Source organism: Aptenodytes patagonicus, chromosome 16, assembly GCF_965638725.1.
Source record: "Aptenodytes patagonicus chromosome 16, bAptPat1.pri.cur, whole genome shotgun sequence".
NCBI lineage: Eukaryota > Metazoa > Chordata > Aves > Sphenisciformes > Spheniscidae > Aptenodytes > Aptenodytes patagonicus.
In genome coordinates, this window is record NC_134964.1 from 916,077 (window position 1) to 934,754 (window position 18,678).

General features: G+C 55.2%; 1 protein-coding gene across 13 annotated transcripts in view; it reads left to right on the forward strand.

Moving 5' to 3' along the window:
- The window catches only part of CACNA1G (calcium voltage-gated channel subunit alpha1 G), a 152,380-nt gene that overhangs the window by 31,778 nt on the left and 101,924 nt on the right, over positions 1–18,678 (forward strand). For all 13 annotated transcript variants that reach the window (XM_076354083.1, XM_076354086.1, XM_076354085.1 and 10 more), the window contains exons 2-3: positions 15,823–15,934; positions 16,447–16,580. In XM_076354083.1, coding sequence (XP_076210198.1) covers positions 15,823–15,934; positions 16,447–16,580 — 246 coding nt within the window. The remainder of the gene's footprint in view (positions 1–15,822; positions 15,935–16,446; positions 16,581–18,678) is intronic.

An 18,678-nucleotide genomic window follows, 5' to 3' on the forward strand; every position in this document is an offset into this window, starting at 1 on the left:
CAGATGGGATGGGAAAGGCCAGATTGGGGGAAAATGAATTAGGATGCACAGAAGTACCCTTGATCGGGACAGTAACCTCTAATCCGGCTCAGTCCTCCTTATTTACAGTTGCCGAGAGCGAAGGCAGGAGAAAAGCAGCCTGGCAAGATGCACAAAGCCGATCTCCTTCCCCCCAGCTGCTTTGCTCTCGCTAATGTATTTGCTGGCAGCGCTCGCCGTCCCCGGAGCATTTGAGCGCGGTCGGAGCAACTGTTCACAGCCAAAGGCAGGAGTGTCGGAGCAGGCACAGGGCTGGGAACGGCTGGGGGGGGCGATGGGAGCCCCCAGCCCCTCGGCACGGGGTGCACGTGGGGAAATGAAGTGCTGAGCTCTTCCCTGTCCCCTCCTCGGCTGGCAGAGATGCAGGCAGGGAAACCTTGCAGCTCCTGCCTGCAGCAATGCCCCAGGCTCCGTGCTGTGGGCAGCTCCCACAGGGTGTTTCTGCCCGTAGCGCTGGGCTGAGGGAAGGGGCTCGGTGCTGGGGAGGTTTCGCTGGGCCATCCTGCTTGAAAATATTCACTGAGAGGCCCCAGGGCTGTTTTTCTTTAGCTCAGCACTCGGTAAGAACAGTGAGGGCATCTGAGAGCGCTGTCCTGTACAGGGACACGAGGAAGGACAGAGCCCTGAGGGACTCGATTTGGTTGCACCTTGCAGTGTTGCAGAGGAGATTAAAATCACCCCAAAATCTCCTATACCATAAAATGAGGCATTTGACACCCCCGGTTGCAAGCAAGCGCTTCCCTTCCGAGCATCAAGCGCTCCCGCAGCGTGCCGGACCTGCGCTGCCCATGCCATGCTGGGGCAGCAGCACTCCAGCCAGCAGCTGCAGAATATTCTGGCATTTTTAATAAGGGTTGGTGCGGTCACTGCACTTGTTCCACGCAAAAGCAATGAGAATTTTATGAGGTGTAAATGGATTGTGAGTGCCTGAAAGCATCCATGTCCCGCTCCGCTCCGTGCATGCATGCGCTTCTGCACCTCCTATCCTTGGCCGAAATATCTTGTCTCCTTGCAGGCTTGGAGAAAAGATAAAAATTAGCACCATGAGATGCTCTGATCCGAGTTTCTGTCTGTGTTGCTGCTGTTGTGGTTAAAAACCCCTTCTTCTGGCTGCAGGATTCATTAGGGTCCAGTCTCCGGGGTTCGGAGGGAAACCGGAGCATCTGTTAATGAGGGAGCAGTAATATCTAGAGCTCGTTTCAAAGCAATAATGGAATTAGGAAGAAGAAAAACACAGATCAGTCCCGTGCCTGATGGCTTTATTTTCGGCTTCTTTCTTGCTTTTCACTTTATTAGTTAGAATTAGAACATCCATTTTGCATTAGAGGGCAGATGATGAAATCACACGGGATCAGAGAGAGTTACCAGCGATGGGCTGAGATGGGGAAGTTTGAGCTTTCAGAGAGCTTTCGCCGCAGATAACACAAGTGAAAAGTGCAGGGAGAGCAGGAGGGGACGATGAGGCTGTGATGGAGAGGGAGACAGGACAGCGAAGGGCAAGAGCTGGAGCCTGGAGCCTCTTTAGCAAGGCTTGTAATATGTTATTAATGGAAAAGAAACTGCAATTTTTATTTTGTGGAAATTCTTTTGTTCCACATTAATTTTTAAAGCATGCTTTGCTCCCGTTAGAGCCTCCTGCCGGAGCGTGGTGCTGGCTGGGAGGAGTGCCCTTTGAAAGGCTTTGGGGGGCCCTTGTTTGTGTCCGGGCTGGGGGAGCAGTGCAGGGGTGCGGGGTGCTTCCCCGGGGCCAGCACCCCAACCCCACCGCTCCGGTTGCACCCACTGAGCATCACCCAGGCCTTGGGTTGGGGGACGTGGAAGGTGCCAGGGCCGGGCTGCGGCGGGCTGCGTGCCTTCGTTAGGTGCTGGGACTTGATGAGGGCTTGCCTACACACGGAGCTCTTTCTTAATTAACTCCATGTGCGGAGACACGCGGATCCTGGAACAGGAACAAGGCGCCCTTATTCCCCAATAAGCTTGTCCGCACATGGAGTAAATCAATAGCAGCTCATCAGGAGCAGCGTGCTGGCTGGAGATGCCGCCTAAGGATGAGTCACATTCAGAGAGGGGGGCAAAAAAAAAAAAAATCTGAGATTTGAGTCCAGAGCTGGATCTTAGTAACGGCCATCGTGTTTCTGGTGTGCCAAACCAAAGGGCTGGCTTTGTACCGTGTCCTCTCTCCTGCCTGGTAAGCCTTGCGGGTGAATTTTGCACCTTGAACCCATCATTTTATGCCGGGATGGGGGATGGCTGAATATCAGGGCTCTCTGTGACTTTTAAACTGGTTGTGGGTTCGTGTATCCACACCGAGAGCTCTGCAGCAAGCGGTGCTGGGGTTAGTGCCGCTGCAGGGCTTCTGCTGGGCTTCTCCCCAGCCTGCCATCGCTCGCACTGCTGGCAACTTTTCTGCAAGGGTTTGGGGCTTTTCCCCATATCCCCATGGGTTTCCAGTGAGGAGGCGATCTAATGGGCTGCGACCGAACAAATCCAAGGGTATTTTAGGTTGCCAAAGGTTGTCTTTGTTGCTTTTCCCAAGCGAAAGTGAGCGAGGCTTGGGTGGCGTGTGGGAGATTGGGAACCTGGGGAGTTCGGTGTGTTTTTCATGAAGTTTTTGGAGAGATCAGAAGCATTAGAAATCATTCGGTTTAAGGCTCCTGAAGTGGCCAAATGCCCCGGCTGGGGCTTTTCCAGAGCAGCCTGGGGCTGTGCCAGGACACAGCGGTGTGCAGGACTGGACCCGGCCGCAGGAGCGGGGCTCGCCTTGCTGCCAGGTCTGGATTTGGTTTAATAAAGGTTTTGGAGAGGAAAGGACGGGGTGCTGCTTACTGGGGGCTGTGTGCCGGAGCATTTCCCACCTCCGTCCCAGCCTGATGGTTGCTGACGGCGAGGGTCAGGGCTTGCAGCAGGACACAGACTCCCAAAGTGACAATTTCCGCCAAAATGGGCTCAAACCGACCTCGTTCCCAGCCATGTCGGCAAACGGCCTGAGATTTGGAAGGGATGGGGAATATGGAGCCTCTGCGGCTGCCAGAGTCTCTCTGCCCGGTTTCTCGCCGACACCGAGCAGCTCCCGGGGCAGCAGGGGCCCAGGACCCTCCAGGGCTTATTCTGCCAGAATGAATGAATGGAATAAATCCATTTTAAATGCCAGGTTGTGACACCGGTGACAGGCGCTAGAAGACGGTGGCAGCTCGGTCCCTGGTCTTCCTTCGTTGAGGTTTGGCTCCAGCAGCATCACGCCGTCAGTGCTGCTGGCACAGGAGGAGCCGCACAGGTCAGAGTTAGGTCCTTGCTGCTGTGCCAGAGTCTCTCCAAGGCATTACAGATGACGTGCCATCCGCTCTCCGAGCTTCCTGGCTTTTGTCAGCTGCTGTTGAAGCCTGATGCTAATTAAATGGGGTGTTTTGAGTTTAATAGACTCCCACTTGAGTCAGGCCAGGTAGAGGGTGCTGGCCGGATCCCCACCGACGGCACCATGGGGTGTCAGCACCGGGGTGGTTCCCCCTGCGAGTCTTCTGCACCCGTTAGCCCCGTGGGTGCTCTCCTGCACACTTGCATACTGCTGCACCCTGCATTCCGGCGAGCTTGTCTACTGATCCTTGGGAATAAAAGCCCTCTCGTTGGGTTAGCTGTGCTTTGGGATCCCCAGAGGGATCTGCAAATGCTGGAGCTGGGTGAGCGTCCCCAGCCAATGGCCACCCCGTGCAGCGATGCAGTGTCCCATCCCATCCCCTCCCCTGCCACCGCAAGGCAGCCAGCCCCATGCACCCCCCGGTCTGCTCTCCCTTCCCGTCTCTGCAAGGAGACATCAACACGCTGTCACTGAAGCTGAAAGCACGAAAACGGTGCAATGCCACAAACCCCCAGGAAGCTCAGGAGCACTGCCTACGTCTTGCCTGCGCCCTGCCTGTCGGGAAGGTGGGCAGCTGCCTGTTGTGCCTCCCCCTATTCTTTGGTTTTCCTCTCCTGGAGGGGAGACCGGACCGACGTGCTGGCAGGTTTCCCCTGGGAACACCAGATCATGCAGAACAAAAACCTGGGCTATCTCCAGCAGCAACCCGGGTGCAGAGGGCATTACGGGGGTGGGGGATGCGGGTGCAGACCCGGCTGGCTCCAGGCCCTCCTCCGGCCGGGCGGCTGGCAGCACAGGACGCAGGTCCCCCGGCATCTCCTGCAGCGAGCGGCACTGCCGTCCTCGCTGTCCCCTCCTCTTGCACTCGCCTGGGGAGGGGAAAACAGGGGGGCACGCCGTCCCCGCAAGCAGATTCCATAGGATGCACCTTAACCTTTAAAAAAAAGCCTTTTTTTTGGTGGTCTTTTCTAGGACTTGAGATATTTCATCTAACTTCCATCACGCAAACCCCACTGTGAAGCCCCTGCCTGCTTCTTGGGGTTGTGCATCTTCCCTCCATGTCTACTTGTGGTTTTTTGGGCAGTAGCAGCAGGCAGCGCGATGTGGCACGTGTAGGACATTGCGTCTGAGCTCAGCCCAGGGTTTGGGCTGGAGCACGTGGGGTGGGTCCTGCTTTTAAGCTGGTCTCTTGCCCTGTTTTGGGCTGCAGCTGTGTGGACGCGCGAGGCTGGAAGGCGTTTTGAGGTGGCATCTCCTACTGTGTCCATGCAAGTGCCAGGGCAGAGCTCAGCTCCACAGCAGGGCGTGCTGAGCACCGACCCTATCTTCCTCCCTCTTCCTCCTCTGCCAGCGAGATGCTAATTCGTGAGTTCCTGGCCATGGGTTTGCATGCAGGGAGCAGTTAGACCAAGCGCGTGGGCAGGTGTCGGGGAGCAACCCTCGCCTGAGCCCCCCAGCCTGCTCCAGATCCCTCTCCTTGCGATGGCTCAGCCCTTGGGAGAGCAGCTTGCTGCACCCAGTCGTTCCACATAAACCCTGCGCTCACGACGGCTTTTAGTCACATTTAGTCACTGCGGTATTTTGACGTGGCGTCAAGATGTTTCAGTTCATGCAGACGAACGTTACTTGTAGACACCTCAAGAAATGAGTCAGGCGCACCAGCACGGGCGCAGCTCGTGGCTCGAGCATCCTCTGATGCAGTCATGAACTGGCTGCTCCCTCCCTGCGTGCCACGGGCAGGAGCAACCTCTTCCATACAGGGGAAAAGGCAGCGGCCTGGGGGTTGGGATGGCCTTGACCTCCATTTCCCCACCTGCAAAATGACCTTCTTCACACTCATCCCCGTTGTGAAAGCTCTGCATTGCTTACACTGAAAAACACTATTTTTCTTATTTTTTTTTGATCATAGACTTCAAAATCCAAAGCGTGTAAGATGGTTCCTGTCTAATGAAGTAGTTAACCTGCAACAAAATATTGTATTTTATGTTGATGCTTTTTTAGAAAGGAAATGTTGGCTCTGTTTCTAAGTGAAACACTGAAGCAGGCCAGTTGGAAAATTGTCATCATATTCAGACTTTGTAAACATAATTTCTTTAATTTTTTTTTTTTCCCCAACTTGAAGCCAGGTGAGAAAACATAACGCAAAAATTTGCGGGTAGTTTGTGTCGGCCCAGAGCTGTATTTCTTCAGCAAAGCTTTGCATGGAAAGTTATACCCAGCGTTGGCTAATGCAAACCATTAAGTGGAAAGGGGTCGGTTCTCCGGTGGTCGGGCACGGCTCCCACTGGTGCCTGGAGAAGGGTTTGCCCCAAAGGAGTCTATCGCCTTGGTTATCCTGTCTATCACAGCAACTCGGGCATTGCCCTGAGAAGCTCCTGGGAACCCCCCTGGCCGGTGTCCCCAGGTCAGGGCAGGACACTGGCGCCAGCGGAGGGGAAGGGAGAAGTTGTGGGGCCACGGGGTCTGCGGCCCCCCCAGTCTGCTTTAACTGTTGTTAAGCTGTTTGCATCCTTCAGAATCAGCGATGCTGGTTCCTCCAGCCCTTCTGCCCTGTCTCGGTCCATAGGGTTAAAATGATGCTGGGTTTGTCCTTGGGTTTCTCCTCTGAGCTTTTTGCGAGGCTTGGCCAGGTTTCCTCAGGGGCTTTGAGCTCGTACCCTTCTGCAATTAAAACACCCGGCTGGGGACGAGAAGGGCCCAGCTGCAGCAGGTGTGGCTGGGAGCTGGGTGCTTTCGTCTCATCCTGGAGCCGGTGCAGCCAGGAATCACGCTGTGTCTGCCCCATCTCTCCCCTTTTCCTCTGCTGAGCCCCAAGCTGCCTATTTGTAGAGTGCAAATGGGCAAAACCCAGAGTTTGAGCTTCTCTAAAGGCCTTGGAAGGTGTTTGCCTCGGTGTGGTGGACACGTTTCCCTGCTTGGTGGAAGAGGGTAGATGGAAGGGTGTTTTGAAATGCCCCCATGCCTGCTCGCCTTTCTGGAGATCTTGGTAATGACTTTGTGGGTCTGGCAGCCGCGGAGTCTGCCGGGCAAGGGCTGTGCTGTGCCACAGGGTGGGATGCTCTGCCAGTGCGGGAGGGTTCGCTCCGGCGCATTCCTCCTGCCCCACGCCCCGATTTCCCCCCCTCTCAAATCCTGCCCGTGATCATCCCTCACCCGGGTGTCTGTGGATGGATGGGAATGGGCTGCGGGAGGGATGGGGGCAGAAACCGATGGTGCATCTCGGATGGAGATGCAGCTGATTTGTTTAGCTTGCTCGCATCCCAGGTCCTCACTAACAGCTCTTCCCTCCGAGGTTTCCCCTGGCCCTCAGTCAGCAGAGGGAATTCCCTCTCCTCTGCCCGAGCTCCAGCTGCAGCCGAGATCGCTGCAGCGAACGTGAGGACGGGCTGTAATTGCCGCCTCTCCTTGGGTTCGCTGGGTTTTGTGGTCCTCGCTTGGTTACCGCGTCTCAGTGCCACCCTGCTGCCCGCTTGTTCGGGCAATTAGGGAAGTGCTGAATTAATCGGTGGCTGCTGTTGACCCCGCAGAGCTGTCCCGTCTCCTGCACTCCCTGCTGCAGCTGCTGACATCCCCTGCCCCGGATGAATCTTTCATGCACTCGCCTCGTGTATTTTTAATAGGCTGGGATTGGGTTCGAGCTCGTGCTGGTGGCTGGCGGGGCTCGGGGGGCCGAGGCGGACTGCAACCCGTCCCCCAGCGGGACGTGGCTGGGGGGGAAGAGAGTGGTTTCCACGGGAGAGGGGTGCGGAGGGAGGCAGAGAGCCCGCATCACCTGCACCGGGCGGGGTGCTGATGCCTGCACAGAATATTTTGGCTGCACAGGGAATATTTCAGCTCCACAGGGATGTGCGCCAGTTTTCCTGGCCAAGGGGGGTTAATCCGGCGGTGGCGGGAGCAGAGAGTCCGTCAAGGCTTCACAGAGCGTGTCGGGAAGCGGAGGAGCTGCCAGGACAATTAGCATGGGCTTGTTCTCACAAGCACGTCCCTGTGATGGAGCGGGGCTATAATCAGCCTGTCGCTTCCCTGGCTTTATTAATACATTGATTTTTTTGGGGGTGCCTGCCAGCCAAACCTCTGCGGGAAGAGGGGCGGGTTTGAGGTGGTGTGTCTCTGGGCATGGCAATATCTCATTTTGGAAGCTGTTCAGGCTTCTTCCTTGGGGACCGATGGAGGAGGGAGGAGGAGGAGAGACATCCCCTCCATCTGTGCGCTGCCCTAGGAAGGGATTTAAATCACAGGCTCGCGAAAAAGAGGAAATGCACCTGTTTTGCAGGCTTTGAAGCCTGCAGGAGCCTCCCGGAGATGCTCGGTTTGAACCCGCCTGACCGGTGCAGCATCCCTGACACGGCAGCGCTGATGCCACACGTGTGGCCATGCAGAGCCATCTCTTCAATTCCTTCATTTCACCAACTGTTACATAAATCCGCTTTTATACTGAACTTGTGGACGTCACTGAAGCTCTGTCCATACCCATAACATCACTGTTTCCATGGGAACCAGCGTACTTCCAAGGGGGAAAAAGTAGAAGGAGACTAAAAAAAGGACAAAGAAGGAACAAAATAAGACAAATATGTGACATATCCCAACTATGTGTCGGTGTAGGATGTTACAAAGATTTCACTGCAACTTGGTTAGGAAGCCTTGCATAACGGTTTTTGTCTTGAGTAATGCAGCAAGCCGAATCAGGGATGGTAGAAACTTAATAGTATCCCAAATATCCCGAGTCTCTTAGTGAGAGAGAGGAGTCTCTGGCAACTCTGCACAAGGTCCCTTTCTGCATGAGCATGAGGGGAAGATGCATCTGCCCGTGTTGCAGCGTTTACCTGAGTTTCCGTGGGTTTTCCTCCACCCCAGACCACGGCTGGGGCTGTGCGTCGGGAGGGGGTGGCACTGCTGGGTGTTGTGGATGCGTTCCGGTGAGCAGCCAGCACCGCCGCTCTTCTGCTCCGCCGAGCTTTCAGGGCAGGCGCTATTAAGGGACAGTTTACAGTGAGTGAGTTTAAAAATATATGTATCTGGGGGTTAAGTGTCTATCCACTATGCACTTTGTAAGGCGTGGTGGGAGAAAAGGTCTTAAATACATTATTGAGCACCAGCAATGGCTTTGGCATATTTAGTGTATTTTAACTGGTAACCCTGGGTCCCTCCTGCAGAGGAGGAGTCCATTAGGAAGGATTTTACTGCTCATGACAACATCTTCATTAATGCCACGCATGAGCTGCTGGGAGGGAGCACATCCCCGGGGCTCCGTCATGGGAGGCAGTGGCTGGTGCAGAGGCTGAGCTGGGAGTGGGGCGGAGGACGGGGAGAGGCATGTGTGTGCCGGGGCACGCTCCCACCTCCGCAGCCCCACTTTGGTGGGGTGAGTGGGAGGAGAGCCCGTCCCTGAGCCATCCAAATGCCAGCAGAAGGTGCTAAACCAGCGACAGGAGTGGAGGGAGAGCGGGGTCGGGGGGAGCTGGAGCTCAGTCTGGGTGAGCAAGGCTTCGCGGCTTCTCCTCTGCTTTTCCCTTTGGGCGGTGCGGGGCAGCGAGGGTCGGGGTCCCAGCGTTTGGCATCGGTTGGTGAAATAGCTGGTGCTGCTCCGGCCCCGCGGGTCTTCCACCCCGACCCGTCCTGCTCGCCCAGGGGCTGGGGGCCATGCACTGACCTGGCCCCTGCCCTTTGCACAAGGCCATTTTTGGGTGCTTTTTTGGTCTCTGCTCTGTGATGCCAAGACGGGCATGAGGAGGAAGGAAGGACTGGGATGAGAAGCCAGAATAAATTCAGCCTGAAGTGCTCTTGCTTGACATTTTTATTTTATTTTATTTTATTTTATTTTATTTTATTTTATTTTATTTTTTTATTTTATTTTATTATTTTATTTTATTTTATTTTATTTTATTTTATTTTATTTTATTTTATTTTATTTTATTTTATTTTATTTTTTTAAAGCACCCATCCTCCCAGATGCAGGTCCCAAGGCTGGGCTGCCAGCAGCCAAGCCCTCCCAGCTCAGGAGTTAATTGCAAGCGATATGTAGGGCTTTTCTTAAAAGCTCCAGCTCCTGAAGTTTGGAGATTATGCAAGACACTCAGCTTGCAGGATTTTTTTATCTTCCTTTTTTTTACCTCTTTAAGCAATAAGATTTTAAACCCTTTTGGTTGCTGGGAAAAAACCTTGAAGTACAAATCTAAAAGGTAAGAGGGAAACAATTCCGAAACAGTAAAGCAAATAAGAACCTCATCAGGATTTTTTTTGACAAAACATCTTTTTCCATCAAGCTTCATCCCTTCTAAATACAGCATCATTCTTCGCTTCACCACCTGAGCGGTTGAGGAGGGTTCCTCCACGCTGCTGAGCAAATCCTACATCCCTCTAGAGAGGTGGCTGCGTTTCCGAGGCAGAGGAGAGCATCTCCTGCCTGCAGCTGACAGTGAGGTTTTTAAATCTTTGGGAGAAAAATGATAAGATGATTACTCCCCAAAATCCCCTTTTTCCCCTACTTTTGGGCTTTACAGTTGCCGCTGTGCATTACGGGGCCTTTGGGCACCATCATGCAGCCGTGGCCCTGCGGTCCTGCCGGGACGGGAGCAGAGTGCGGCCGTTTCATGGCAGAGGGAAGGAGCTGCCGGTGCATCCATCCCCTTGAACATCTGCAAGAGAAAATAAATTAGAGATGAAATTTCCAAAACCACTGGCATGAATAATCATTCTGTTTTGGTTTCCCAGGTTTAATTGTGAAGCTGCATGAATTAAAATAACCTCCTGGGTCTGTCTGCGCTGTGAGGGAAGCGGTTTCAAAGAGCTGCAGAGCAGTGACGAGGCAGGGATGCTCCCCGCCTGGCTTTTTCCCGGCTCAGAGCCTGCAGCTGGGGATGTGCCGGGCTCAGTGGGGTCGTGCCAGCTCCCGGCAGCGTGTCCTCAGGCTGCCAGATGCGGTGACGCGGGGTGGGGCAGGCGTCGGGCCCGTCGTGGAAATGCTCTCTGAGCACTGTTTGAATTTTTAAACCCCTTTGCTGCAGCCCCACCAGAGGAGCGCCTCTCGGCTTTGCTTTCCAGGAATGCCCTGGTGATCGGACTCGCCTGGCATGAATCCCTGCGGACTGCGGGGCAGGAAGCGCACGCTCCGTCGCATGCATGCAATGAACGTGCCCGGGGCTGCCGTGCCCGCAGCGGGTTATCCACCCCGCCAGGAAAAAGCAGTTTTGCTGCCGGTGTGGTGCCGTGACGCTGCAAGAAGGGCTGTAAACCTGCTGCGTCTTCCCTGCTTTATCCTACTCTTGCATTCCCCGGAGGGAGGGGAGGTATCACGCCTGGAAAAACATCTGGGAGGGCAAACCCGTGGGGTAGAGACCATGTCAGGATCACGCCGGGGCAGATCCCTGCCAGCACCCAGCTGTAAGCCAGGCAAGCGGATTCACCAGGTAAAGGTGGTCTGAGAGCACCTCTGGCACGCAGCGTCCAAGGGGGTGCAAATGCTTCCTGCAAATGTTAAAAGCAGAAGATGGGTGCTGGTTTCGCTTTTGAAGGAATATGGTAGGAAAAAAAAAAACCCAACAAATTAAATATCCAGGATTGTGATGGGAATCCTATAACCTTTCAACTGGGCATGACATTAAGAGCCTTTTCCTGTTGGTCTGGTGCAGTCGGAGGTGAAGCTGGGAAGGGGTTATTATTTCTATCCGTGAGGCAGATTAATTCTGAGGCCTTTTAACTTCCCTTGCAAATGGCCTGAATTAATGTTTTAGGATTTTAGTCCCTGCCTCCTCCCCCTGCCCCCAAAGGCCAGACCCTGGAAGTCCCATTATGCTCCTGTCAACGGGGCTATTTCTGGAATTGATGATATGAATGAAGCCTAAAACTCCGCTCTCATTAACGTCTGCAGCTTATCCCAGTGTCACTCCTAAGCTGGTGGGACTCAGTGACACTGCAGGGGAAGGCTGTCATTTCAACCCAATTTTCACATCACATTTGCACAAAAATTTCCAGGCCTCGCCAGCGCCTTCGGCACATTTGTCAAATACCAGCCGCTGTCCTGGCGAGCAAAGGCTTTGCCTGGCACAAAAGAAATGACTGCGGGTGGTGATGGGGGACCCGATCGCGGCCACGGCCACGGCCTGTGGATCTGAACGATCTCTCCTTGCCCCAGAAAGCAGGCAGCAGAGCAGAGCCGGAGCGTTACCTGGCCGGACCCAGGCAGTTCAATGCATTTCTGTGGTTGGGTTTTATTGCAGGATACAAGCTTGCAGCACCTGGTGCTGCAGGGCTGCCCGGGCATTGGTCCCCACCTTGTCCACGGAGCCCCGCTCCCCATCATGCCAACTGTGCTTTTGGGGGGTCCCACCCCATCTCCTGGCCGTGGCAGGACGGCAGCATGTTGCCTTGGAGCCGCTGCTTTGCTGGAGCACCGGCACTGCTTAGGGAGAGCTGGAGGAGGGGGTCAGGGAAGGAGCTGGAGAGGAGAGAGGGGGGTGCAGGGAAGGAGGAGAGGGAGAACAGTGGAAGCAGCAGGGCACCAAGGGCAGAAATAAATATTAATCACCCGGAGGAGCATCTGTCCCTGTAAAGCATCACCAAACGCTGCCCTTCCGTACCCGGCTCAGCTGTTGGCAGCGGTGCCTGGCCCCCTCCAGGGAACGGAGCACCATCTCTGGGGACGGGTGATGCTGTGTCACGGTGGTGCCCGCTCTCCCCATCCCCAAGCCAAAGAGCACGCCGGGAGTGGTGTGCGTGCTCCGGCTCAGCGGAGAGAGCCCGGGCTGCTGATGGACCGAGCATCGTGCCTGCCGTCCTCTTGGTTGCCGCTGCCCTCGAGCAACAGCTTCCCATTTAATTCACTTGCTGGTGAATTTGATCCAAACTTCTGCAACCAAATCATAGCAAGCATAATGCAATATCTTTCTATTTTGATTATATTAAGCTGGGTAGAGCTGGCTAATTGAATCTGGGGCTCTTGCCTCTTAATTACAAAAGGTCGGGCTCTGCCAAGCGCATGCAGGTAGCATGGGGATTGCTCACGGTGGGAGGGGGGGCTGAGGGCTCTTGCTCTGTGCAAAGGCTCCTGTTCGTAACAAGTGAGCGACTTCTGGATATTTTCCTTTTTTTGGTCCTCTTTATTTTACAAATTTTAAGAGTCAGGTTACAACAGAAGTCTTACCGGGTATTTCTGTGTGGCAGAAATATATGTTTCTAATCGAAAAGAATCAGTGAACACTTTGGCTGTCTGTCTTGACCAAGTTGATAGTAAAAATGTGGATTTTTAAGAATAAGCTGGGGTGAGCAGGTGACCCTGAAAAGCGGGGACTCTTTCTCTAGCACCCGTGGGATGGAGCGGATGGGCTGATTACCTGCTGTGTATGTGTGAACCCCATTTTTCATTGGTTTTAAACATCAGCCCTGCGCTCCCCACCTGCTCGGCATGAGGAGGGGGCAGGACCCCCCCAGGGCCAGCTCCAATCCCAGTGAGTATTTACCTCGTGCAACGTGGACTGTGGGCTCAGCTCAGCACCGGGGCCAGAGGCAGTGGCAGTGCCACCGCTGCCCCTCGCCCCAAGCGTTTGCCTCCTCCTCCTCGCCTCAGCTGCTGGCCGAGGACCAGCGTGGTCTCTGGTGCTTCCCAAAGCCCCTTTGCCCCTTCGCTGCCTGTGCAGCAGCAGCGAGTGGCATTCAATAAAGCACCTTCTGCTTTTGCTAATTGAAGAGTTTCCCTTTGTCAGCCTCTCGGCTCAAAGGAGGGTCGGTACAAAGCCGTAGCCATCAGCACTTTGTGTGCCTCTGAAAATCCCATTAGCAGAAGAAAGAGCTTGAAGTTTCATTCAACTGGAAAAAAAAAAAAGGTAAAAAAATAAAATAAACCCCCCAACCTTCTGATCTATCAGCTGCACATTAACATACCGCCCTCGGCACCACCGGGGTCCCCATCCCAGCAATATTTAATCAGGGTGAAGTGTTATATTGGACTAAAATGTATTTGCTTGAGGGAGCGATATGCTGATAAGTGGGTCTGCGGTTAAAGCTGGGAAAAAAACCCTGCCATCAGCAAATAAAATCCCCGCCCGCTCTCTGGGTCCCTGCCTTCCCCAGGCTGTTTACCTGCCCGCGGGATGTTTGTTCCTGCAAGAGGAGTCGAGGTGGGAGGGCAGGGACCAGCCCTGGGCTGGGGGCACAGGCAGAGCTGGGGGGGACGGGACTGGGGTGCGTTCGCCATCGCCTCGCTGGGGAGGGCAGCGTGGGGGGGCTGTGCCTGTGTCAGCACCTGGGCCAAGACGGGGGCTGCTGGGGCTCTGGGTAGCGGGGTGTTTGGGCAGGTGGGGGCTGCTGCCTGCCTGCCTGCAGTGCGGGGGGACCCTTTGGTGGGTGCAGCCCTGGCGCTGGTCCCCACATCTCCCTCCCGGCTGCATCTCATGCCCCGTGTGCAGCAGGTTGTGGCGTCTTGGGGGGGCTGCACTCCCCTGGCTACCCTCCGCTTGCAATTAGTCTCTGGTGCCAGTGCCGGCACGCTAGCAAGCATCGAGGGGCACCCACGGCTTTGCCCTCTGTGGCGTGCCGGAGGAGGATGGGGAGGCTGCCCTCAGTGCCATCCCGTGCTGTTCCTCCCATTTCAGCCACCGCTCAGCCCGTTGTGCTGGACGTGGGGCTGTGGTGAGCTTGGGTCTGCTCAGCTGCCCTGGGTGGGCATTAGGGCTGCTCTAGGTCTTGGAGAGGGAGGAGGTGAGATGGGAAGTGGCTTCAGGTAGATGCACATCATGGTTGTGTGCCCATCTCTGCTCGACGGGGAGCTCACGGTCCCCAGCCAGCATCCAAGCAGCTGCCCATCGTGGCAAAAGCATCACCCAGGTCCCGTGCCCAGCTGAGATGGAGCCCGCAGAGGAAAGCCAGGCCCAGCATGGGGTCTTCTCCACTGCCATGAAAGATTTTGCACGAAGCGCTGCCTGTCTGGGGAAGCATCCATCTGTCTCTGCGGGTTTTGACCCCACCAAGTAGGCTACTCCCGAGCTTCCCTGCTGAATCTCTCACAGCCCTTGCAGACACATGCTTATTCTTTTTTTAATTCTTTATGTTCTCAAGGGCTTTGCAGTTCCTCGCTGGCAGAGCCATGGACACGGCTGGCTCTGCAAAGGGATGCTTTCCAGCCCCCTAAGCCGGGGAACACCCGTGGCTCCCCCGTGGCTGCTGTTGGCAGCCTCCTGCCCCCTCCTCCAGCCCGCCCTCCACGCCTGGCCCCGCAGGACTATATTTGGGCTAAATATTCCAGCCCATAGCCCCAACCTGACAGTTGGAATGTCTATCCCGATATCTTGTAAACATTTCTTCCGATTAAAAGATCCAGATTACCAGCAACCAAACTGTGACTCAGTCCCATGTGATTTCCCAGGAATTCGCCCAGGATGGGTGGCAGGAGCTGCCAGCTCCAGCCCCATGTGCCCAGCGGGGTGGCACCTGCTGATTCATCCTCACCTTTTTCTTCCCCAGCCAGATAACGATACAGCACGGGCTCCCAAACACCACCCGCTACCGCGTTGCAGCGAAAGCTCTTGTCTGACAAGGGCCACGCTTATTTTCCTAGAGCCTGGAAGCTGCTGCCTGCGCCCAGGCAGGAGCGTGGCCCCGACTGCCTGTGGGTCGCGGCAGCCGATGGGGTGTTTTCAGTGCTAGACTGGAAGACATCCCCGGCACCGCGCTGCACCAGCTCCTGGATTTCACAGCTCTGTGCCCTGGGCAGTTGGGAGCTGGCTGGAAATGCCCCCTAGAAGGATGCAGAAATTGGGTACCAGGTTTGAACCATCCCTATGAGGATTTGCTGCAGCAGCATGCTTTATTCTGCCCCAAAAGTAACAGCATCCAAAGTCTGTCCCGGCAGCTCAGCTCTTTTAAAATTGCTCCAAGAGGCAGCAGTCGGGGTAGGGGATGGGCTCTGCTGGCCCTCACAGTCTTAAGGCTTTTAGGCAGTCGGTTAATGGTTTTGACAGTCTTAATTTGGACTGGGAATGAAAAGTTCAAGCAATGACTTCAGGGAAACGCCCCTGGGATAAGCCGTGACATGGTTAATAGAAAATTGTAATGTTGTTAAAGTGCTTTTCCGTAAAATGCCAGGAGAGGAAATTAACGGTGTGTTGGGGTTTTTTTCCTAAAAGTTGATATCGTTCTTTTAATTTAATTTTTTAATCCGTCACATCAGCACTCAGCACTCGTGCCATGCAACTTTCATTTTATGGCGGTTTTCGCATTAGCTGTAGACACCGATGTCAGCGTGGGGAGAACACAGCATGGGTTTGCCATGCAGGTATCTAAACAGTAGGCAGGCTCTCCGTGCAAAACCAGATAAAATCTAACCTGGAGAAGCTGGCATGCGCCTTGCTTTAAAGACCAGAATAACCTTTCTGATTCAGTGGTGGCCGCTCGCGGATGCTTGTCTAGGTCCATTGCTTCCTTGACGGGGTGCCGTGCAGGTGGTTCGAGAGGGTAAGCATGCTGGTGATCCTGCTCAACTGCGTGACTCTGGGCATGTTCCACCCCTGCGAGGACATCGCCTGCGACTCACCGCGCTGCAGGATCCTCCAGGTACGGCTCGGCCGCTGCTTTTAGCTTAACGGCGGGCCCAGGTTGATGGGGAGTGGGAAGGACCGAGCTGCGGCAGAGCTGGCTCCAGCCGCGGCGGAGGTGCCCTGGGATGGCTGGGTCCTGCCTGCGCTGGCTGTCCCGACAGCACATAAAAAATGCTGATTTTGCTGCTCGGAGGCAGACACGTGGTGTCATCAGGCAAAGCCCCTGCCAGGCTGTGCCAGCCCCAGCGTAGCCAAGCCTTGCTTGGAGTGCTTGGGGAGGGTTAACCATTGAGTTTATAGTGAAAACAGAGCCCAGAATATACTTTTCCCTTTATCCCAGTGCTGTGGGTGCTGTCGGTCAGACTGGGTTGGGTGAAGGCACGGGGCTACTCCCAGCACTGCCTCTGCCCAGGGATTTTAGCCCTCGGTGGTACAAGAGGAGACCCTGTTGGACTCAGGTCTCTAATTCCCTCCCCTGGTGTGAGCGTGCAGCGATGCAGGAGCATCCCTCCTCCCTTCCTTTTGCAGAGCTTCGACGATTTCATCTTTGCCTTCTTTGCCGTGGAAATGATCGTCAAGATGATTGCACTGGGGATTTTTGGGAAGAAATGCTACTTGGGAGACACGTGGAACCGCCTGGACTTCTTCATCGTCATTGCAGGGTAAGCCCGGTGCGGTGGGTCCCCCTCTCCCCGCGCCTCTCTGTTGTCATTCACGGCACCGCTTGGCAAATGTCGGATTTGGGGGAGCAGCTGGTTTGCAGTGGTGAAGGCTGGGGGCTTGCTGGGCATCGGTGCTGTCAGTGTTGTCCATCCTGGCTCCGCAGTGGGGATCACCACTGGACTGCAGCAGTCCCTCTGGTCCCCTCCATAGCTCATGGGAGAGCTGATGCTCAGCTCATGGAGAGAGCAGGGCAGGGCAACAAAAACTGTTTGCGGTGGATTTTGGCCAGCCCGTGCCTCGGGGCTCCTCGCCGGGTGCTGGGCTCGGCTCTTCTCCTTCCAGCCCCACTGGTGGTTTTGATTTCCATGGGGCAAGGTGGCAGTGGAGCGGGTGGTTGGGAGCACAGAGCGGCACACCAGGGAGGATAGTTCACTGAAATGTGTGTGATTGCCCTCTTTTTTTTTTTTTTTTTGAGGGAAAGTGACCAAGTTTGCCTTTTTGAGTGTTTTCCTTTCAGAGGCACCTGGTTTGAATTAAAGGCTCTTCCAGCACCCGAGAGTCTCCTGGCAGAGGCTGGAAACCCACATGAAAAGTCCCTGGCCCCCGGCCAGTGAGCTGAGTTTCTTTGACACACGAATCGCTTGCCGGCCCTCGCCTGCCCTCCCCGCTCCAAGAGCCCAAAGACCTTTGGGAAAACAGTGGTTTTTTCCTCTTTTGATAGAGCTAGAGATCAAATTTACTGGATTTTCCTGGAAAGGAGTAGGGGACCCTCCCAGCTGGGCTGTTTCCCCGGTGTAGGTTTGGTGTGCCCCAAGAAGGGGTAACACCTTGGTGGGCTTTGCTTATGGTCCATCGCCGGCCCCATAGGGTCATGGCACACGCCTCTGCCAGGCGTCTGGGAGAACCAAAACAGTGGCCCAGTAAAACCAGTAAGGAGGTGCCAGGTCTCCCAGCACATCCTTGGCCTGGGAAACTCATTGCCACGGGGTGCTGCAGAGCCCAGAAGATGTAAGCGAGGCTCAAGACCCAGACTGGAGGCAGAGATGGAGGGCAGAAAGACCAAGAGCTGTAACTGTCCCCGTAAACCTATCTTCTGCAGGAGGCCACAACCTCGTGCTTTCCAGTTGCACCAGTCTCTGGCTCCTCGGGTTAGGAGAGGGCTCAAAGTTTCCTCCTGAAGTGTCTGAGCAACGTTAGGGGCTGCAGCGATGGGACATTGGACAAGGTGGGACCCCGGGTCCAGCCGGCTCTGGTAGGGTTGTAAACATCAGCAGCACAGCCAAGGGCTGGAGCCTGCTAAAGCCACCCTGTGTATTCTTTATTTCTTCTTCTTTATTATTTCTTACATTAGAATTAAGTGTGATGAAGAACCAGACCCAAGCAAGGCCAGGCATCCCAGCTGGGGAGGCTTGGGGAGGCATGGTGGTGGGTGCTGGGCTGCTTCCAGCTCTGCCGCCCGGGGGTGCTGCTGCGTTCCCCTCCCAGCCCGGTCCTGGCCTTGCCTGTTGAGCTTGTAAAGCCTTTGGAGCTAGTTGTTACCCTTGACGTGCTTCTATGGAGACCCCACTGTGATGGGACCTCGGTCTAGAGGGACATCAGCAGAGACCATCCTAATACCTATGCCAAAATATAGTTGCGCTTTCCTTAAGCGCGCATCCGATCTCCTGCCCACCTACTGCACCTGGACGGGCATTTGGGTGTGTGAGAGCTGCCTCCTTCCCGGGAAAAGTGTGGATAGCAGCACTGACCTCCCCTCTGATGAGGCCGCCTTCCCGCATCCCCGATGCATGGAGTCATTTATTTGCTGCGGAGGCTATGCAGCCTCGCAGCTCGACTGCTCCCGTGACTCCTGCCAGCTCGGCTTTGCCTCTCACTAAATGATGGGTCTTTCTTTCGTGTGCATGAACTGTTCCCATCTGGGCGCCGTCAAAACCAATTCAGCTGACAAAGGATCGAACTGCCTTTAAATACAAAGCGGAGCCTCTCCTCCCCCAGCGCCCGCTTTCTCTGCTCCCTTTCGCGCCCTTGTGCTCTCCTCCAGCCCTCGCCCGTCCAGCCGGGAGCGCTGCATCCCTCGCAGAGCATCGCTGCCGTCCT